Source organism: Acomys minous (genome assembly GCF_964271855.1).
Source record: "Acomys minous genome assembly, chromosome: 15".
Lineage (NCBI taxonomy): Eukaryota > Metazoa > Chordata > Mammalia > Rodentia > Muridae > Acomys > Acomys minous.
In genome coordinates this window covers 81,493,143-81,516,073 of record NC_140497.1, presented here as the reverse complement: position 1 = coordinate 81,516,073, position 22,931 = coordinate 81,493,143, and the positions used below count along the sequence as shown (strand labels likewise).

Below are 22,931 nucleotides of genomic sequence, written 5' to 3'. Positions count from 1 at the left end.
ACCCAGATATCACATTTCTCAGTTGGGCTGGAAGTCACTTAGTCCCAGTGATCCACCTGTTTCTACTTTCCACCCCCAGCTGGGGTTACAGGTACACACAGGACACTCAGCTCCTTGGGCATTAAGATCTGAACTCAGGGCAAGATGATTTTTGCAACAAGTGGTCTTAACCACCGAGCCACCTCTCCAGCCTCCAATCTTCCCTGTTTTTTTTTTTGTTTTTTGTTTTTTTTTTGGTTTTTCGAGATAGAGTCTCTCTGTGTAGCCTTGGCTGTCCTGGGCTCGCTTTGTAGACCAGGCTGGCCTCGAACACACAGCGATCCACCTGCCTCTGCCTCCCAAGTGCTGGGATTAAAGGCGTGCGCCACCACGCCCGGCCTCAATCTTCCCTGTTTAAAAGATTCATTTTTATCCAGTTATGGTGGCACATGCCTATGGAAGGAGTGTAGACAATATCCCAGGTGAAGGCAGTCTAGGCGGGTCTTGCCAACACACGCCTTTGATTCTAGCACTCGGGAGGTAGAGCCAGGTGGATCTCTGAGTTTGAGGCCAGCCTGCTTCATAGAGTGAGTCCCAGGACAGCCAGGACCAACCAGAGAAACCCTGTTTCAGAAAACAAAACAAATCAAAAATTCATTATTATTTTTTTCTATGTGTTTGTGTAAGATATATGTATATAGGAGTGTATGTATGCCCACAGAGGCCAGGAAAGAACATCGAGTTCCTTGTAGTGGGAGTTGCAGGTGTTTGAGTCACATGATCCAAGTTATTTCAGACTAGAGTGATGGCTTAGTGGTTAAAGAACACCGACTGCTCTTCCAGAAAACCTGGTTCGGTTCCCAGCAACCACAGAGTGGTTCACAGTTGTGTGTAATTCCAGGGGCTGGGGATCTGATGTCCTTTCTGGCCTCTGTGGACACTAGGCACACACATGGTGCACGCACATGCATGCGAGCAAAACATCCCCACACATTAAAAAAAAAAAGTTTACACACTCGAGTTTTCATGACAAAAGAGCACATGCTTTTAGGCACTGAGCCACCTCTCCAGCCCACGATGGCATCCTTGGAAGAGTAAGTTTCAGTTTTGGGGATGAGTTATTTATTTTGTTGTTGTTGTTGAAAATCCCTCTTATATGTGGGTTTTGGAGCTAAAAACTCAGGTCTTCAGGTGCGTGCTATGAGTCCCTTTGCCCACTGAGCTATCTTGCTGGCTCTTGCTGGTTCTTAATGCATTTTACACACACCCTCAGGCAGAGGGCACTCCTTGTGAGAGTTCTATAGACCTGCATGTACCGGACCTAGCCACATGAGCTGATGCTCAGGGCATGCCTGGAACTGTCCTTCCTGTTGCCAGGCCGTTTGCTAGACATTTCTGCCTGTCCTGTCCTGTCCTAGGAAACCTGACATGAACCCGGATGGGATGTTTCTCTCTCTACAGGAAAATCAGCCTTACACTGGGCTGCAGCTGTGAACAACATGGAAGCCACCTTGGCTCTGCTGAAAAATGGAGCCAACAAGGACATGCAGGACAGCAAGGTGAGCCTGTGGGGCCAGCCCAGCACTGCCACAGCCCCTGTATGTGACACCACAGCAGGGTCAGGGATAAGCCTTTTGGGGCATCCATCTTGTCTGCGGTCAGCTTTCAGGAGTGGGATTCTGGCCTAAAAGCTCTGACAGATTCTCAGGGAAAGGGAAGTGTTAGGGAGATTGTCAAAAACAACAAATAAACAAACAGACAGACAGACAAACTTGCCAAAGGGCTGGTCCACAATCTCTTTTATTTTGTTACATTTATTTATCACATATGTTTGTGTGCACTTGCCACAGCAAGTGTGTGGAGGTCAGAAGTCTTTCTTTTTGAGACTGGCTTTGTACCCCAGGTTGGCCTTGAACTTGCAATTCTCATGTTTCTGCTGCCTAAATGCTGGTTTATGTTGTCATGCCTGGCTGTTTTTTTCAATGATGCATTTTTCAATTGTGTGTGTGTGTCTTTTTGTCTGTGTGTATATGTATCTGTGTGTATTTATGTTTGTGTGTTTATCTGTCTTTGTGTGTGTGCACAAGTCTGAATGTGCATGCCTGTATATATCTATGTGTTATGTATGTGTGTCTGTCTCTGTGCATCTGAGTATATGTGTGTATGTATATCTCTGTGTGTGTATGTCTATGTGCATCTGTGTGTTTATCTATGTATGTGTGCATCTGTATGTGTATATATGTGTGTGTCTATGTGTCTGTATATGTATATCTGTGTGCATCTGTGTGTGTGTGTATGTATGTATGTATGTATGTATGTATGTATGTGTGTATCTCTGTGTGTGTATGTATGTGTACGTATGTCAGTATGTATCCATGTGTGTGTTTGTATGTCTGTGCATCTCTGTGTGTATATGTATGTCTATGTGCATCTGTGTGTGTGTGTCTCTGTGTGCATCTGTGTATGTGTCTGTTTGTCTGTGTGCATCTATGTGTGTGTCTGTGAGCGTGTGTGTGTGTGTGTGTGTGTGTGTGTGTGTGTGTGTGTGTGTGTAGATATGTAGCTATGAGCTGCAGGTTCCCTGAGGTCAGAAGAGTTTGTTGAATCCCCTCGGAACTGCAGTTCCAGGCAGTTGTGAGCTGCCTGTGTGGGCATCAGGGATGGAGCTGAAGTGACCAGGCTTGGTGACAAATGTGTTTACCCACTGTGCTATCTCGTCAGTCTTTGTTTCCTTTTCTTTTTGAGACTGGGTCTTTCTGGTTACTTTAGCAGAAGCTGGCCTCAAACTCCTGGTGAGTCTTCTGCCTCAGCCTCCCAAGTGCTGGGATTATAGGCTTGAGTTACCACACATGTGGCTTTTTGGTCTCTCTCTCTCTCTCTCTCTCTCTCTCTCTCTCTCTCTCTCTCTCTCTCTCTCTCTCTTTCCCCCTCCCTTCCTCCCGCCCTCCTTCCCTCTCTCCCTCCTCTCTCTCTATCTTTCTAAGACAAAGACTCACTATGTAGACAAGGCTAGCCTGGAACTGGAACTCATAGAGACTCACTTGCCTTTGTCTCCTGGCTGTTACACCTGGCTTTTTAAATATTTTACAAACCATTGCATCAGCATGTGGTTTATTGCGATGACTGGAGGTTTTGGTGCCCTTTTACGTTTTGTGCCTAAGGTAAGTCCTGGCCAGCTGTACTTGTGGCAAGGATGTGGTTGAGAGGAGAGCTTATTTCTTCCACGGAGCTGGCATCCGAACCCAGTTCCATCCATCCTCAGGGTTTCAACTCGTTCTCAGCCTGCCCTAGGGATTAGAAACCTAGATGTTGGCCAGAGTGACTGACGTCTGTGGGTTCTGCCCCTCCCTTACCCCAGGAGGAGACTCCACTGTTCCTGGCCGCCCGTGAGGGCAGCTTTGAGGCTGCAAAGCTGCTGCTGGACCATTTTGCCAATCGGGAGATCACAGATCACTTGGACAGGCTGCCCCGGGATGTGGCCCAGGAGCGGCTGCACCAGGACATCGTGCGGTTGCTGGACCAGCCCAGTGGCCCCCGCAGTCCCCCGGGTCCCCACGGTTTGGGGCCATTGCTCTGCCCCCCAGGGGCCTTCCTTCCCGGCCTCAAGGCAGTGCAGTCTGGGACCAAGAAGAGCAGAAGACCACCTGGCAAGTCGGGGTTAGGGCCTCAGGGAACCCGGGGTCGGGGCAAAAAGCTGACGCTGGCCTGCCCAGGCCCCCTGGCAGACAGCTCTGTCACACTGTCGCCTGTGGACTCTCTGGACTCCCCAAGGCCTTTTGGTGGGCCCCCTGCTTCCCCTGGAGGCTTCCCCCTGGAAGGTCCCTATGCTACCACGGCCACTGCGGTGTCCTTGGCACAGCTTGGTGCAAGTCGGGCGGGCCCTCTGGGGCGCCAGCCTCCCGGGGGCTGTGTGCTCAACCTGGGTCTCCTCAACCCTGTGGCTGTTCCCCTCGACTGGGCCCGGCTGCCTCCACCTGCCCCTCCAGGGCCCTCATTCCTGCTGCCCTTAGCTCCAGGACCCCAGCTGCTCAACCCGGGGACCCCAGTTTCTCCTCAGGAGCGGCCCCCACCCTATCTGGCAGCCCCAGGACATGGAGAAGAATATCCAGCCGCAGGGACCCACAGCAGCCCCACCAAGGCCCGCTTCCTGCGGGTTCCCAGCGAGCACCCTTATTTGACCCCATCTCCCGAGTCCCCCGAGCACTGGGCCAGCCCATCCCCTCCCTCCCTCTCAGACTGGTCCGACTCAACGCCTAGCCCAGCAACTGGCAGCGGTGCCACAGCAGCTGGAGCCCTGCCTGCTCAGCCACACCCCATGTCCGTTCCCTCCCTCCCTCAGTCCCAGACCCAGCTGGGGTCCCAGCCAGAAGTCACCCCCAAGAGGCAGGTGATGGCCTAAAGTTCTTGGATCTTGGAGGGGAGTTGAAGTGACACCACTCCTGGCTTCTCTCTCCCTCCCTTTTACTCTTATTCTCGTCCCTTTCTCTCTGCACCAGCCTTCTTGCACCTCTCTGTCTTGTGTGACCAAGCTGGTCACCAGCCCAGACCTCCAGGCTTCCTTTATTTATAATGGGTAGGGGCTGACCTACTATCACCTCGGCCCTCTAAGGGGTCTGGGACCTCCTTGTGATCTCTCTGCCTGTTTCCACCCCTCCCTGCTTCCTTCCTTCCTTCCTTCCTTCCTTCCTTCCTTCCTTCCTTCCTTCTTTCTTTCTTTTTCTGCTTCTCATTTTCTCGCACTCCAACATGAGTGAATTATTATTTTTCTTTTTTTTTTTTTACATTTTGTATAGAGACAAATTCATTTAAACAAACATTATTATTATTATTTTTTACAAAATATATATATGGAGTTGCTCCCTTCCCCCGCTGTAAATTCCTCCAGCGCCCCCATGGGGCTGAGTCTGTGGGCCCATTTGGCCAATCCGGACTCTGTGTACCGAGTACACAGACATGACTAGGGTCCCGTCCGTGTACTGAGTATGCGGCCCTGGTATGTACCAAGTAGCCAGCCTTGGGCACACCCTCCCCTGGGGGTTAGGGGACACTTGGGAGCCTCCTTCCCCACCCTCCTTCCTCACTTCATTGCATTCCAGATAAGACTTGTAGACTCACTAGGAAAGGGTCTTTCCCACCCAAAGCCCCAACTCCAGGCCCCCTTCCCAGAGCCCGGCTCACCTGGTAGGGCCTGGCGGGTGTCAGGGGAGATGTGTTTCGTAAGCATTCCACTTGTACTTGTAAATACAGGGGAAAGTGGGAGTGGCACTCCCTCTTCCTGTCATTCCCTTGGCTCAGCCTCACTGCCTGATAGAAAATGTATTTAGGCTGTTTTTTATAATATGGCACCTGGTCACAGTCCATTGTAGCTAAATTCCCAGGTCCTGCATTATACAACCCTCACCTCCTCAGTTCCCTCACCACCTAATAAAGGAATAGTTAACACTCAGTGTCTTTGATTTCTGCGTGAGGTCCAAAAGTGGGCATCTCTGGGCCTCTGTCTCCACAGGACTAACTTGAACTCTTATCTTGGGGCAAAGTCATGTATGTGGTTTGCCAATCCACCTTTCATTCCTTTTTGGCGAAGTGCCTAGCTTCATTTCTGTTGCTTTAAACAAACATTTAACAACAACAACAACAACAACAACAACAAAAAGCAATTTAGAGGAGAGAGGCCTTTATGCCCGCTGCAGTCCTTCACTGTGAGGAAGGCCAGGCAGGAACTTAAAACAGCCAGTCACAACACAGTCAAGAGCAGAGAGAAGTGAATGTGTATACACTTGCTTGTTTGTGCTCAGCTGGATTGCACACTCTTACACAGTTCAGAAACCCTTGTTTAGGGAATGGTGCCACCCACAGTAGGCTGGGCTTTTCCACATCAACTGAGGTAATTAAGACAGTCCCCTAAAAACATGCTCTCACCCAAACCTGATGTAGACAACTTCCCAGGTGATGTGTAGGGTCAGTCAAGTCAAAATGAACCATCACACTAGGTTGTTCAGGGCTGGTCTGATGTATTTTGATGCTAATTACAGCTTGCTGTCTCTATGACCCAACTTTTGCTTAATAAAAAGCCAGTCCACCTGGGCAGGGCAGGAGATAGGTGTGGCTAGGGGAGAGAGAAATTCTGAGAAGAAGAAAGACCACCAGGAGGAGGAAGGAGAGAGACCTAAAGTGAAGAGAGGAAGGCTGCCAGGGTTAGCTGGAGGAAAAGCACATGACACGTAGATGGAGAATCCAGCCCAGATGAAGAACATTAACAAGTATATGGGATTATAGAGGAGAGGTAACGTGATAGAAGTTATTAGAAATGGATGGCATGGGATTGAGACAGGGATTCCATTCCTGCCCCACTATGAGAGGTGGTTTAGAGGATTGATATCTGCCCTGCCCCAGGTTAACTAAGACTATTTTAAAATGTAACAAGTGTTTTGTGTCTTAATTGATTGCTAGCTGGGCCTACAGATAATACAGATAATACAGATAATTTTAAAAACAATACCAGGTGATTCCAAGTTTTGGCTCTTAGGTGGATGTCTGTCTTTAGACAAACCAATAGAGTGCCTTGCTTGAGAACCTTCCTTTATTCTTTAAAAAAAATATTATTATAATCGTTATTGTGTTTGTTGTTTTGAGACAGGGTAGCCCTGTGTAGCCCTGGCTGTCCTGGACTTCCATCTATAAACCAGGCTGGCCACCTGCATCTGCCTTCAGAGTGCTGGGATTAAAGACATGGGCCACCATACCTGGCTTTCTTGATGATGATGGTGGTGGTGGTGGTGGTGGTGGTGATGGTGATGATGGTGGTGGCAGTGGTGATGATGATGATGGTGATGTGTGTGGATGTGTGTGGGCAGAAGTGTGACACACGAGCATGTGGAAGTCAGAGGACAACATTTAGGAGCTGGCTCTCTCCGTCCATTGGGGTGTAGGGAGCAAACTGAGATGGTCAGGCTTTCTAGGCAAACACTTTCACCTGCTGAGCCATCTCAATTACCTGAGGAAAAAATTGTAAAAGTATGTGTTTTGCTATAAATTTATTTATTCATTCTTTTATTTGTGTATACGAACCTGAGGGGACACACATGGGGGCTTTGGGGGGGGCATGGGAGTCATGTGAAGGGCACAGGGCACATTTTGGGAGTCAGTTTTTTCCTTCTGTCATGTGAGTTCTGGAGATGAACTCATTCATGTCCTCAGGCTTGGTGGCAAGTGCCTTTACCACCACAAAGCATTTCTTACCAGCCATCCAGACAGACAAGTTTCTTTTCCTTCTTTCTTATTCTCTCTGTGTGTTTTATTTAATATTTATTAATTATTATTATTTTCTTTTGAGGCAGGATTTCTCTGTGTAGCTTTGGCTGCCTTGGAACTCACTTTGTAGACCAGGCTGGCCTTGAAACCAGTTTCTTAACTGGTGTTTTTTGTTTGATGTGGAGTGTTACTTATATAGCCCAGGCTAGACTTTAACTCATTCTTCTGCCTTAACCTCCCTGGTGCTGTGAGTACAGGCACAATCCACCATGCCCTATCCATGGTATCTTTTAAGATCATAGGAAGAGAAAGAAAAAAATGGTGAAATTGAGATGTGGCTCAGTGGTAGAGCATTTGCCTGGCATGCACCATGTACTGGGTTCCTGGGGAAACTGGTAGTCAATTTGGATTAGAGGGCACCTTTTTTTCCTTCTGTGGGTTTTTGTTTTTGAGGATTTTTACACCATAGCTCAAGACGGCGTGGAACTTACAATGCAGCCTAAGTTGGCCTTGGGTGCTTGCTCTTTCTGTATTGCTCTTTCTGTATTAGCCATTTTGCCGATTGTTTTTTGTCAATGACACAAATCTAGACCTGTCTGGGCAGAGGACTCTTGGCTGAGACACGGCCTTCATTAGACTGGCCTGCAGCATGTTTGTGGGCTCATCTCCTTGACCAATGAAGGATTCAGGAAGGCTGAGCTTATAGCGGGCCGTGCCAGCCCTACGCAGGTCATCCTGGGTTGTATGAGTAACCAAGCTAAAGAAGCCAGGAGGAGCACGTCAGCAAGCAATGCTCATCTATGGTCTCTGTTTCCATTCCCGCCTCCTGGTTTCTGCCCTGACTTCCCTTTATGATGGCGTATAAGCCATAAGGTGGAAGTACATTTTTTTTTTCTGCCCCAAGTTACTTTGGGTCATGGTGTTTATCCCAGCAATAGAAAGCAAACTGAGATGGCCTCCCAAGTGCTACGAGTACGGATGGGAGTTGCTATGGCTGTCCTCCTTGCAGATTTTAAAAGAAACGCTTCTCTTCTGTAGGGATGGAACTCAGGGTGCATGCTAGGTATGTGTTCTCCCACTGATTGTACCCCCGCCCCCTTGCACTAGTGGGAGGTACGAGTGGGTGCTGAGGATCAGACAGATGATGAAGCAGACATGTAATTGTGGAGGGAACACACAGGGACAATTGGGACCACCTGCACTGTTAGGTCCTAAGTGCCCGATGCTGGCTTTGCATGAAGCTCGCTCTGGAGGCAATCCTGCATGCACGTTAACAAATACTATTTTCTTTTTACATATACATCTTTGCTGAGTTTCAGTATCTTTTCTTAAAAATTTGTTTTGATTTTTATGTGCCTTGGTGTTTTGCCTGAACATGTGTCTCTGTGAGAGTGTGGGGTCCCTTGGAGCTGGAGTTAACAGACAGTTGTAAGCTGCCATGTGGGTGCTGGGAATTGAACCTGGGTCTCTCAGAAGGGCAGCCAGCCAGTGCTCTTAACTGCTCCAGCCCCAGGTTTCTGTATCTTTTAAAAAAATGTTTTTGGCATTTATTATTTATTTATTTTGTGGGGTAGGGAAATGGGGAGCAGCACAGGCATGTGGAGATCAGAGGACAGAGGTCAGAGGTCAGAGGTCTCTGGAACCTGGTGATGGGGCTCAGACGACCAGTCTTGAAAACAAGTATCTTTATTTGTAGGCTCAATTTTCTTAACCAATATATTTTATTAACAACTTAGTGACTGAGCATACGTCACTTATAACCCGACTAACCAAAACTATAGGAAACGAGGATTAATGGACACAATAACAAAACCTTAAGGATATCAGTTCCGAGGAACGATTCTCTGGGCTTGAGCCGCAGGATTTCTTCTGCTGGAACCTGGGGTAACCAGAACCCAGAACCTCAGCAGGAGCCGGAGCCCCGAAGTCTTCCCTCAAGTGGTTCTCTCTAGGAGTGTCTTGAAGTGCAGCGATGAACAGCCAAAACTATCCCAAGTCTCCAAAAAGCCCCGCCTCCAGTTCTGGGCTCATTTATATATCTCCTCCCAGAGTCTGTTCGCAGGATCTTCTCAGCTGGAAACAATCAAGCTCCTGCACGAGGTGGTTGCTCTTCTAGTGAATTAACCTCACCTGTTCTCTCACAAGACCGTTCCGATCCCGCACTTGGGATCCTAAAAATCAGCTTTATCTCTCCTTCATTTATCCACTAACCCATCTCGCCACGCCTTTCTTTCCACCATATTGCACTTGGTGAAAACTCAGGCCATCAGGCATAGTGGCAAGTGCCTTCACCTCCTAGAATCATTTTGCCAGCCCTGGGTTTCTATAGCTTGTGAATGAAAAGGTGGCCTTGTGTTTACACTGGATCCTCTAAGTAAGTGAGATAGTTGGTGTGTGTGTGTGTGTGTGTGTGTGTGTGTGTGTGTGTGTGTGTGCTGAAAAGGGCTTGCTGAGGGTTGAATAGAAGGCCTTATACACGCTAGGCAAGTATTCTACAACCGAGCTCGATCCCCAGACCTATAATTTGAACCTTATTGGAATCTTTAAAATCTCCTCTCTCCCTCTTTCTCTGTAGTTTGTGTGTTGGGGTGGGGGCACGTATGCACCATACATGCCACACTGCACATGTGAGAGGCCAGCAGAGAGCCTCAAGTGTCAGTTCTCACTTTCTGTCTCATTTGAGACAGAGTCTTTTCTTCACCACTTCATAAACAAGGCTAGCTTGCTGAAAAGCTTCTAGATATTTCCACGTCTCTGCCTCCCGACTCACTGTAAGAGTGCTGGCTTCACAGGCATGCTAAGGCTTTACAAGGGTCCTGGGGAGTTAAAGTCAGGCACATTAATGTCTACTACCGCCCTCTGTTGGCTGGTGTGTTCTTGGTTGTACGCCTCAGGAAAGAGTTGATTAGTTCATAAAATAAACAGAAGACTTGGCTGAGCAGTTCAAGTGAATTGAATGAGGGCTCAACTTTCCTTTGTCTCTCTAGCGTTTCTCTTGCCTTCGCTCTCTCAGTGTGCCCAGCTCGATCGTCTGCTCTCAACCCCATATACCTCCAGCTCGTCTCTGTGTTAGCAAAATGAATGGAAGTGATAAGTTGCACTCTGTAAAGCAGAGAGAAACTTCTAGTCTTGGGATTGACATTCCATTGATTTCAACTGGGTCAGGTTCCTCAGCACTTTCTACATTTGGGGGTCGGAACATCCTTTACTGGGTACTGTAAGATTTTTTTTAACACATGTCTGGTTCGATGATCACTAAAACTATCCTCGACCCCTGACAGCGAGGCAGTGGGAGGCGGGACCATCTGCTCTAACTAATGCCTATGGCAGTGGGACATGGGAGATGAAAATTAGGAGTGGGATAATTTTTTTTTTTTGAGACAGGGTTTCTCTGTGTAGCCTTGGCTGTTCTGGAATTCTATAGACTAGGCTGGCCTCGAACTCACAGAGCTCTCTGCTTACCTCTGCCTCCCCAATGCTGGGATTAAAAGGTGTGTGCTGCCACTGCCAAGCAGGAGTGGGATAACTGTAAAGGTGGGTAGGTTTGTAGAAGAGTGAATTTTTTTTTCAATTCATGTACTTTAGTATATGTATGTGTCTGAGTATGTGCAGGATGGGTGTACACCTGTATATGCATGTATGTGAAGGTTTGTGTCATGTGCCTTCCTCTATCCTCCCCAGATAATCTCTTACTGAAACCGGGGCTTGAGACTTTCTTCTAACCTGGGTGGCCCCAGTGAGCCCCAGGATCTGTTTGGTTCTGCCCTGTAGAGCTAAAGTTACACATGCCCATACCCAGATTTTGCATGGAATCTGGGGGTCTGAACCCAGGCATTCATTCTTACAGCAAGTGCTTTGCCAGCTGAGCTATCTTCCCAGCTCTGGCTTTTTTTTTATTTCTAAAATTTTTATTTTATTAATTGCTTAGGTCAAAATACAAAGTAATGGGCCCTAGGTGGTGGTCCTGGGTTCTGTAAGAAAGCAGGATGAGTAACTCAACTCATGAGGAGCAAGGCAGTAAGCAGCACTCCTCCATGGCCTCTGCATCAGCTCCTGCCTCCAGGTTCCTGTCCTGCTTGAGTTCCTGTCCTGACTTCTTCCAATGGTGAATAGCAATACAGAAGGATAAACCAAACAAGCCCTTTCCTCCCCGAGTTGCTTTGGTTATTTTGTTTCATCACAGCAATAGAAACCCTAACTAAGGCATACATATGCATGCATGTATGTGCACACACACACACACACACACACACACACACACACACACACACATAGGAGGAGGTGGTTGTTGCACATCTGCAACTAGTACTCAAGGTGGAGGGAGGAGTATCCTGAGTTTGAGGCTAACTTTGGCTACATATAAAGACAATGTCTCAAAAGCAAAACAAACAGAAATCACAAGAGCAAACGGCTACAACAAAGATGAGAGCGCACTTTTAAAATGAGACCCCTCCCCTCTCTGCATCTGTCCATCAGTTCAACCCATGAGTCAGAGCCCTCAGGATCCCATAATTTTTCAAGGGCCCTGCCTTTGAAGGCTGCTGCGCAGGGGGCCAAGCCCGCACCATGAGAGCCTTTTCAGGGTGTTTAAGATAAAAGAGATGTGCGGGAATAGCCTTCAACAAACCAGAGCACGGCAGTTTTGACACACATATCCCAGTCTCCCTGCCCTCCATAAGGGTCATTTTGAGGCTGGTCCACAGTCCTTGGATGGAAGTACATCCTTTGACCAGCCGGGCGTGGTGGCGCACGCCTGTAATCCCAGCACTCGGGAGGCAGAGGCAGGCGGATCGCTGTGAGTTCAAGGTCAGCCTGGTCTACAAAGCGAGTCCAGGACAGCCAAGGCTACACAGACAAACCCTGTCTCGAAAAAACAAAACAAAACAAAAAAAAAAAGGAAGTACATCCTTTGAGAGTGAATCACACTTGTTCTTGGAGGCAACCTACTCTTCCTTTGGAGTTATTTTTGCATCTCTCTCTCTCTCTCTCTCTCTCTCTCTCTCTCTCTCTCTCCCCACCCCCAAGAGTTTCATGCAGCCCAGGCTGGACTCGAATTGAGTATGTAGCCAAGGCTGGCCGAGAACTCCTAATTGAAATGATTTCTCTAAGTAGAATTCCCTGTATTTGAACCCTTGGCCCAAAGAAACCCACCTTTACCTGATCATGGTGGCACCTGCCAGGATGCAGAGGCAGGCAAATTGATGTGAGTTCGAGGACAGCCTGGTCTACAAAGCGAGTCCAGGACAGTGAAGAGAAACACTCTCTCAACCAACCAACCAACCTATAGTGAGTGAGACACACACACACACACACACACACACGAGAGAGAGAGAGAGAGAGAGAGAGAGAGAGAGAGAGAGAGAGAGAGAGAGAAAGAGAGAGAGAGAGAGAGAGAGAGAGAGAGAGAGAGAGAAAGAGAGAGAGAGAGAGAAGAAAGAAGTTTTACTGACAACCAAGATCCTAATGCCTTTAATTAAGAAACACACTTATGTGTTGACCCAGAAAACCAGATATAAACACACAATTCAAGTTACAATCATCTTAATTTTTAAAAAAGATTTATTTGTATTTTATGTGCATGAGTATTTTGCTGCATGTATGTGTATGTTCTGTGTGCATGCCTAATGCTCACAGAGGTTCCAGGATTCCAGGGAACTGGAATTAACAAATAAGTTAAGAGCCATCTTATGGGTGATAGAAATGAACTCAAGTCCTCTGCAAGAGCAGCAAGTGCTCTTAACTGTAGGACCAAACAAATCTTTCCAAACTCAAGTTCCATCTTCCTGAAAGCTAAAAGTGCCTAGTCCAGCAGAAGTGAAAACATAGGGACCAGCAGTCCTCATCTGGAGCCCATGAAATCTGCAGCCAATAAAAGTCCCAGGACAGTGATTACCTGCAGGGGTTACCTGTGGGTGCTGAGTTCAGGGACCTGCCAGGGTCACCCTCATTGTGACAGCCAGAGACCCACGGTCCTTCCTGAGAAGTGTGGGAGGGCAGAGAGCCCCTTCCTTGCTGCTTCTAGCTCTCACCATAGAAGATTCTGTAAGTGTGTTTCTTACAGCACATCACAGATTCTTCAGGACCTCACAAACTCAACCCCAAATGCACTCAGACACCTTTGAAACAAGTTCCATGGAAGGACGTCACTACTCAGACAATCTGAGGACTTTTCCCTCCCTCCACTCAGGTTCAGATGGGCAGGTGGCTTCTGCAACCACAAGGTGACTCACCATGGCCAGGAGAGGCTCTCACGTCTCTCTGAGCATCCCTTTCTGACATCTCTCCCATCCTAGGGAGGGAGGGACTGAGGACCCACATTCTCAGTTTCTGGGGTCCCTGGAGCTGCTGTCCCAGAGGTTCTGCAGTCACTAACAAGCCCCCTAGGACCAGGCTGTGTGCTATGAGAAGTTCTCTCTCCTGGAACCAGAGACCCCAGGGTCTTCTCCCCTCAGCACCCAACCCTGAGCCTCAGAGTAGGGAAGGATTAATTGGAATCTTCCTTTGGGGTTCAGCAGTTACAAGGGCCTCCCTCACTCTATCAGTGCTCCTGATGATCTGCAAGGGTCAAGGCTGCTTCCCAAAGACCCTGCCTTTGTGGGAGGAAGGAGTAGATGACTCAATGTTGTTAAGTTGTTTAGGACTAATTTAGGGTACCACAGCCTCCACATGTCTGCTCTTTCTAGCTGGTTTTTAGTCACTAAACATCTTAGTTAGGGTTTTATTGCTGCGAAGAGACACCATGATCACAACAATGCTTATAAAGGGCAACATTTGATTGGTACTGGTTTACACTTCAGAAGTTTAGTTCGTTAGCATTGCAGGCACCCACCAAGACCTTGTGCAGCCAGACATGGTGCCGGAGAGGTAGCTGAGAGTTCTACATCTGAATCAGCAGGCAGCAGGAAAAGAGAGTGAAGCTAGGCTTGGCTTGAGCATTTGAAACCTCAACAGTCACCCTCTCTTCCAACGGACACACTTCCTCCAACAAGGCCACATCTATGCCTACAAGGCCACACCTTCAATAATGCCACGCCCTGTCTCTGGTGGACATTTTCATCCAGGGTCTCCCCAACTTCTCCCCATGCCCCCAGAACCATGCTAGCTAATCTTGTGATCTGCTGCAGCTGACTGCATGGAGCACCACCACCACTGCCACCCCCTGACCATCCTCTGCACTGGCTCTAGAATTCTAGACTCTGGCTGGCCAGCACTTGCTGTTCTGGCTCACCATTGCCCTCACAGCAAAGCTTAAAACTTCCCACCTTTTCTTGCTTCTGTTGAGGTTTACTTCCAATACTTTGAAAGTGATATTGCAGGCTGTTTAGGATAAATCAGTTATACAAGTTAATTGTTAGTTGATCAAATCATGGTCATATCAATTACTAGTTTATTATTATTTTTTTCGAGACAGGGTTTCTCTGTGTATCTTTGACTATCCTGGACTCGCTTTGTAGACCAGGCTGGCCTCAAACTCACAGCAATCCTCCTGCCTCTGCCTCCCAAGTGCTGGGATTAAAGGTGTATGTCACCACTGCCCGGCATTACTAGTCTATTTTTCTCACAAGGATATACATCTTAGGTGCAACAGATAGATATGATTCTATAGAAAAATAAGGTAAAATAGTTAGATAAGGTCTTTAAAAGCCTCAGAGACATACAGAATATGGCATTTAAAAGTGTTTTTATTATTTTAAAGATTCATTGACAATGAGACAGGTTAACTCCTGACAATACCCAGCCTACCTCAAAGAGGATGATGAGCATCAAAGAACCTCCTTATGGAGTTGGCTTCAAATATGGCAAACAAGCCACAGGGCAAAATGTTCTCATTTCTACCACAGACAGAATTCTTCCTAAAAAAAAAAAAAAAAAAAAAAAAAAAGGCAAGCTTGGATGCAGGCCAAAGTCTGCCAAGACAGGGTAAGCAAATCGCCCCCCCCCCCCAAAAAAAAATAGTTCCTGTCTCACAAATATGCCTGTCAGATATATTGGACCAGAAGGCTGAAGATGATGCTCCAATTTTATAGATAGTCTTGGGTGACTTCTCAGGTAGCAAATTGTCTCTGTCATCTTCTCATTTGGGAAGCTACTAACCTTCATTGCCTGTATACTCAGGTAGTCAATTTTATTCCTTCTCAAGTCTCTGATGGGGTTGAAGACCAGATAGTTTAGTTTTACAATTAAGCTTAGTTGTTTAGGGGTTAAGATGTTTTTAGGTCTAGATAGATGCTTTAAGTTGATAATGCCGAGATATGATAGATATTGATTTACATTCAGAATTCTAGATGCAACAAGATAGGAAAGCTGTTTTCTTCAAGGTTGCCAAATACAAATATACAAAACACTAAGAATGTAACATTTATATAATTCCTGATTGTTTCATGGTTCTTCTTGCTATAGGTAGTTTATTGTGTATATGTGTAATAATATAAAAGTATATGTAAAAAATTGAAACAAAAACAAACAAACAAAAAACTTTCCATCTTGGGCTGGGGAGATAACCTAGCTGAGATGCTGTTCTTCCAGAGGACCCGAGTTTAACTCCCAATACCCGTGTTAAAAGTACAGCTCCAGGAAATCCAATGTTCTGTCTCCTTCCTTTGTCTGAAATATGGCTCCAGCTCCACTCAAACCTGATTCATCCTTTTTTTTTTTAGATTAATAATAAGGTGAAACTTGAATGTGATAATGCATTCATGACAGCACAACACTGGAGAAACTGAGGCAGGAGGATTACTATGAGTTTGAGACAAGTCTGTGCTCCAGAGTGAGACTCTTAAGGAAAACAAAAACAAAAACAAAAACAAAAACAAAAAAACCCAAAATCAATAATGGGCCAGCCAGTAGTGGTTCACACCTTTGATCCCTATACTCCAGAGGCAAGAGGGCTTGGATCTCTTTCAGTTGAAGTCCAGATGTTTAGTGACTAAAAACTAGCTAGAAAGAACAGACATGTGGAGGCTGTGGTACCCTAATTTAGTCCTGAACAACTTAACAACGTTGAGTCATCTACTCCTTCCTCCCACAAAGGCAGGGTCTTTGGGAAGCAGCCTTGACCCTTGAAGATCATCAGGAGCACTGATAGAGTGAGGGAGGCCCTTGTACCTGCTGTCCCCAAAGGAAGATTCCAATTAATCCTTCCCTACTCTGAGGCTCAGGGTTGGGTGCTGGGGGAGAAGACCCTGGGGTCTCTGGTTCCAGGAGAGAGAACTTCTCATAGCACACAGCCTGGTCCTGGGGGGCTTGTTAGTGACTGCAGAGCCTCTGGGACAGCAGCTCCAGGGACCCCAGAAAGTGAGAGTGTGGGTCCTCAGTCCCTCCCTCCCTAGGAAGGGAGAGATGTCAGAAAGGGATGCTCAGAGCGACGTGAGAGCCTCTCCTGGCCATGGTGAGTCACCTTGTGGTTGCAGAAGCCACCTGCCCATCTGAACCTGAGTGGAGGGAGGGAAAAGTCCTCAGATTGTCTGAGTAGTGACGTCCTTCCATGGAGCTTGTTTCAAAGGTGTCTGAGTGCATTTGGGGTTGAGTTTGTGGGGTCCCAAAGAATCTGTGATGTGCTTAGAAGGGAAGAGGAGGGAGCCCTCTCCAGCTCTGAGGGATGCTGACACAGAACCCTGGGGCCACAGGTGGTGGTGAGACAAAGAGATGGGTGGGCCTGGGTGTGTAGCCCAGAGCTACATGGATACACACACACACAGATACACACACAGACACAGACACACACAGACACACACACAGACACACACAGACACACACAGACACACACAGACACACACACACACACACACACACACACACAGAATTTCGTATGGTAAGAGCTAGAAGGAAGAGGCTCCAGCCTTGGGGGTTTCTGATGAGAAGAAATAGGCAAGAAGGGACCAAACCTTCTCCTCAGCACTCCTGGCTCTCTGCCCTCCCACATTTTTCAGGAAGGACTGTGGGTCTCTGGCTGTCACAGTGAGGGTGACCCTGGCAGGTCCCTGAACTCAGCACCCACAGATAACCCCTGCAGGTAATCACTGTTCTGGGACTTTTATTGAGTGCAGATTTCATGGGCTCCACGTGAGCAGATGAAGATTGCTAGTCCCGTCAAGTGACTCCTTGGACTAGGTACTCTTTTTATATTATAGGTGGGAACAGGCATCTGGCCCTGTGCTTTCACTTCCTCCTGGCGAAGTTCCTTTACCTGTCAAAATGCTGGTACCCTGAGTTCTGTTTGAGTCTGGTGTTCCGGCTCATCATGAGCATGCATCTTAATGAAAGGCCCTAGAATGCTGGTAGCTCAGCCACCCGCAGGATTTCCTGTTCTTGGTCTTTGGGTTGGAGATGTGGTCACAGCACTGCTCTTCAGCTGTGAGTTCATGAGCGTTATCTTTGAGTTCCCAGATGAGGTTCGGAGGGGCACAGCCCTGTTGCCCAGGAATCATTGTGTCCCTTGCAAGGGACGCAGTTCGCTGTCCCCACTGTCCCTGTCTGTCATAGCACACGGTTTCTGCTCTAGGCAAAAGGGATTGTTTCCTAGATAATGACCCTCCCATCTGTGGAGGTGAGCCAGTGAAGCCTGGCATACAGTCACGTCTATGCCTAGTGTATATTGAGGGAAGATTTTTCATCCAAGTCTCCTTTTAAGCTAGATCCCTAAAGCGGTGCCTGAGAGAGACCCATGAGAATATACACAGGGCCTTTCCTCTATATTAGTGGCTCTCAACTGCCCTAATGCTGTGGCCTTTTAATGTAGTTCCTCATTTGTGGTGATTCCCAACCGTAAAATTACTTCATTGCTACATCATAGCTGTAACTTTGCTACTGTTATGAGCTCAGTGTATCTGATATTCCACCCCTGTGAAAGGGTAGTTTTGACCCCCCAAAGGGTCAAGAGCCAGAGGTTGCGAACCACTGCTCTGTATATCTATAAATTGGCAGTCTCTCAGCGTGCTCTGAGATTGGGGCCAAGAACTATTCCCTCAGAAACTGGAAGGTGGCACATGTCTGTAACCCCAGCATTTGGTGGATAGGAATATCACAAGTCCCAGGCCAGCCTGGAGCACATAGTGAGACCCTTCCTTAAAAAAAAAAAAAAAAAAAAAAAGCCATCACCTCACTTGGAAATTTCTGTCTTTTGTCCCCAAATATCTTCTTTCTGATGAGTTGGCATTGTGACTTGCTGGGTAAGGTCCATGCCTGCTCACACAACTCAGCTTTGATTAGATGCCAGGTTTTTGAAAAGCTTAGGCACAATGTTGGGAATGGTGGCACATGCCTTTAATCCCAGCACTCGGGATGCAGCAGCAGGCGGATCGCTGTGAGTTCGAGGCCAGTCTGGTCTATAAAGCAAGTCCAGAACAGCCAGGGCTACACAGAGAGAGACCTTGTCTCAAAAAAAAAAAAAAAAAAAAAAAAAAAAAAAAAAAAAAAGGAAGAAAAAACGAAAAGCTTAATTGCAATGCTTTTAACAAAATGTATCTATCTTTATTTATTTTTAAAATATATTTTATTAATTTATTCATATTACATCTCAATTGTCTATATTTTATGTGTATAAATGTTTGCTGCATGTACATGCACCATGTGTGTACAGATGCCTGCACAGGTTGGAAAAGGGTGTCAGATTCCCCAGACCTGGAGTTGTAGCTGGTTGTCAGCTGCCATGTGGGTGCTGGGACTTTAAATCCAGGCTCTCTGGAATCGTAGCCAGTGCTCCTAACCACTGAGCAATCTCTGCACGCTGGTGTTTGTGTTCTGTTGAGACAGGGTCTTACTATGTAATTCTAGCTGGTCTTGAACTCACTATGTAGATGAGGCTGGTCTAGAATTTGATAAGAGTTGCCTGCCTCTGCCTCAGGAGTTCTGGGCTTAAAGTTGTGGGCCACCACACCCAGCTCAGACTTTTTAAAGGCCGCCTCTGGCCTTGAACTCACGAAGTAACTGAGGATGACCTTAGTCTCCTCGACCCTCCTGCCTCCAGCTCTTGAGTGCTGTAATTACAAGTTGGTTTTTTTTTTTTTAAATCACCGTGTCCAGCTAATCAAATTCACTTTGATAGTTTAAAAATGCCTATTTTCAATGTTAATACAACAGTATTAGCTGGGTTAAAAGACAATTCACCGTCGCTGAAGTGTATGCATACAAGTAGATGTAATGCAAACATCACCTCTAATTGTCTCTTTCATTTTAAAAAAAGATTTATTCACTATTATGTATACAGACGTGATCTGTCTCACGTACACCTGCAGGCCAGGAGAGGACATCAGATCACATTATAGATGGCTGTGAGCCACCATGTGGTTGCTGGGAATTGAACTCAAGACCTTTGGAAGAGCAGTCAATGTGCTTAACCTCTGAGCCATCTCTCCAGCCCATGTCTCTTTCATTTTTATGATGGTGTTGGGGATGGAGCCTCAGGCTTTGCTCATGCTGGACAAGCATCCCACTGAGCTGTACTCCCAGCCCTGCCTCTCCTTCCTATCAGTACATTTTATCACCTCAAAACAAACAAACAAACAAACAAACAAGCAAGCAAACAAACAGGAGTACAACTCCTTCTTCACTAGAAGCCACTCCTCTGTCCACTGCTCTCTGGTCTCTGGCTGCACACACTGTTGACATTTTACATAAAGGGAGCTGTGTGGGGCTGGGGCGATGGCTCAGTTGGTAAAGCACTTGGTACGTTAGCATCTCCAGCATCTGTGCTAAGAGCTGTGAGTGGAGGCCCAGAGCTTTAGCATCAGGCTATAAAGTTGGGAAGTGCGTTGGTGGCCAGTGATCGTGTCTGCAATGCTGAGCTCCTGGGTCCTGGCTCCATGCGAGTCCTGGTCTCAAAAACTATGATGGAGAATGTTAAACCTTGGCATCTGTACGTGCAAAATGGTGCATGTACCAAGCGTACACTAAAAAGAACGAGAAAAGAAGGAAGGGAAGGTTGGGGGTGGTGGTGCACACCTTTAATCCCAACACTCAGGGAGGCAGAGGCCCTGGATCTCTAAGTTCAAGGCCAGCCTGGTCTACAGAGTTCCAGGACAGCCAAGGCTACATGGAAAAACCCTGTCTAGAAAAACAAACAAACAAACAAACAAACACCCAAACCAAATCAAACCAGTGGAGGGAAAAAAACAACTTAAAAAACCCTTTAAAGCCCCAAACCAGCCAACCAACCACCCAAGAACCACACTAACAAGAAAGAAGGAAGGAAGGGACAGAGGGAAGGAGGGAGGGATGAAGGAAGGAAGGAGGTTTTACAATATCTGGCAGCCTGAGTCTGGCTTCTTTGACTCAGCACTGTGGTTCTGAGGTCCTTCTGAGATGGATCAGAACTTTATTCTGTTCTGTGGATAAACAGTATTTCATTATAAGGACAAAACCTCCACACATGTTGATCCATTCATTTGCAGATGGGCGTTGAGTTGCTACTACATTTTGGTGATTTTGGATAATGTTGCTATGGAGATTTGTGAAGTTTTTCTTTTCTTTTTCCACTTTTTATGTGTGTGGTGTGCATGTGTGTGTATATACATGCTTTGTTTTTACATGTGTGTGGCACGTGTGTGTGTGTGTTTGTGTGTGTGTGTGTGTGTGTGTGTGCATGCATCTGGAGGCTTGAGATTGATACTGTAATCACAGGCTGTGCTCTTCTACCGTACTCACTGAGGCAGGCAGGCCCTCTCAATCGAACCCAGAGCTCACTGTTAATGGCTGACCTTGTTCGCCAGTTTGCTCTGGGGAACTGCATCTCTGCAGTTTTCTAGGCTGGCAGGAATTACAGGCAGATTGCCGTGCCTACCTGACATTTTCTGGAGATCTGAGCTCTGCTCCTCGCGGTTGTACAGCTGGCCTTTAACCACGCACGGAACCATCTCTGCAGCCTGTGCAGACATCTTTAAAGAACCGCCTCTAGTCTTTGAGATCTGAACCCAGGAGAGGAAATGCTGGATTGTGATGGCTGTGAGCTTAGCCTTGAAGGTCTAGCTTTCTTATCTTTGTGTCACGGAAATGAGTTTTCTTCCTTATGGCTGTTGGACATTTGAACTTTCTATTTTTATGTTTTTGCTTGTTTTATTGGTTTCATTTGTTTGTTTTGTTTTTTTGAGACAGGGTTTCTCTGCATAGCCCTGGCTGTCCTGGACTCTCTTTGTAGACCAGGCTGGCCTCCAACTCACAGAGATCCACCTGCCTCTGCCTCCCAAGTGCTGGGATTACAGGCATGTGCCACCACCACCACTCGACTTCTATTTTTATGTTTTGTCTTGTTCATTAATGCTCCTTTGGGATCTTACAAGGTCATTGCTGGTCTCTGGTAGGTGAACATGCAGGGGTAGACAGAGGGCAGTTTTTGGAAGTGGATTCCCTCTTTTCTTCATGTGAGTCTAAGGATGATAAAACCCCAGGCTGTTAGGCTTGTATTGTCTGGCTACTGGGGTCTTTACTGAGCTTTACTGAGCCAGCGCAGTTATTTTTCCTTTAATTAATCACATTTATCAGTTAGGAAGGAGCAGCACCCACTATCCACAACAGTCGAAGGGGAAAACTCTAGAAGCTGTTTCAATTTCTCCTAAAATCAGAAGGAAAAAAGAACATGTAGGTCAACGATTACTTTCATCTTTCTACTAATATAGTCATAAAGTAACTTTAAAAAAAAACAACATAAGGCAAAAATGTCTGTGGTCAGCACTCGGGAGGCAGAGGCAGGCAGATTGCTGTGAGTTCGAGGCCAGCCTGGTCTACAAAGTGAGTCCAGGGCAGTCAAAGATACACAGAGAGACCCTGTCTCAAAAAACCAAAAAAAAAAACAAAAAACAAAAAACAAAAACAAAAAAAAGTCTATGGTTTATAGTGTGTGGTAATTTGAATAATTTGAATTGGTCCTCATAGGATCAATTTATTTAAATGTTTGGTTCCCAGTTAGTGGAATTGTTTGGGAGGGATTAGGAAGTGATAATGTGTCCTTGGGAGCAGGCTTTGAAAAGCCCAAGCCACCAGTCAGTCTCCCTCCCCCCCCCTCCCCCCTCTTTCCCTCCCTCTCTCTGCCTGTTGCTTTTGGATGAGGATGAGGGTGAGGGTGTAAAGCTCTCAGGTGCTGCCCCAGTGCAGTGCCTGCCTCTTTCCTGCCATGGTAATGGACTAGCCCTCTAAAACTGTAAGCCTGCCCTCCAATTAAATGCTTTCTTTTATCAGGGTTGCCTTGGTCATGTGCTATAGACTTAAATTTTTTCTTTACGAATATTTTTCAAAAGATTTTTTATGTGTGTGTACGTGGTCCTCCAGCCCTCACTGTTGGATCGAGAAGCAAATTCTTCTAGAAGAGCAGGAAAGCTTCTTAGCCATTAAGCCATCTCCCCAGACCCTGATCTGTAAATTCTTCTATCTCTGTCTCTGTGTCTCCATGTCTCTGTGTGTGTGTGTGTGTGTGTGTGTGTCTTCTGTCTCTCTCTCTCTCTCTCTCTCTCTCTCTCTCTCTCTCTCTCTCTCTCTCTCTCTCTCTCTCTCTCTCCAGGGGGTTTGGCTGTCCTGAAACTCACGCTGTAGACCAGGCTGTTGTTGAACTCGGGTATTTCAGATATCTGCCTGTCCCTCCCTCTGCTGGGGTTAAAGGCTTGTACCACCACTACATGGTTAATTCTTATCTTCTTATATGTTGAGGACACACCTTACTGGCTGGGTAATAACGGACTGTTTCTGAGTTCCTCTGTCCTGTCTGCAAAACACTG

General features: G+C 46.8%; 1 protein-coding gene across 2 annotated transcripts in view; it reads left to right on the top strand.

Moving 5' to 3' along the window:
- The window catches only part of NOTCH3 (notch receptor 3), a 42,475-nt gene extending 37,050 nt beyond the window's left edge, over positions 1 to 5,425 (top strand). For both annotated transcript variants that reach the window (XM_084759379.1, XM_084759378.1), the window contains 2 exons: positions 1,441 to 1,538; positions 3,338 to 5,425. In XM_084759379.1, coding sequence (XP_084615505.1) covers positions 1,441 to 1,538; positions 3,338 to 4,378 — 1,139 coding nt within the window. In that variant the 3' untranslated portion in view covers positions 4,379 to 5,425. The remainder of the gene's footprint in view (positions 1 to 1,440; positions 1,539 to 3,337) is intronic.
- Positions 5,426 to 22,931: the final 17,506 nt, after the last annotated feature.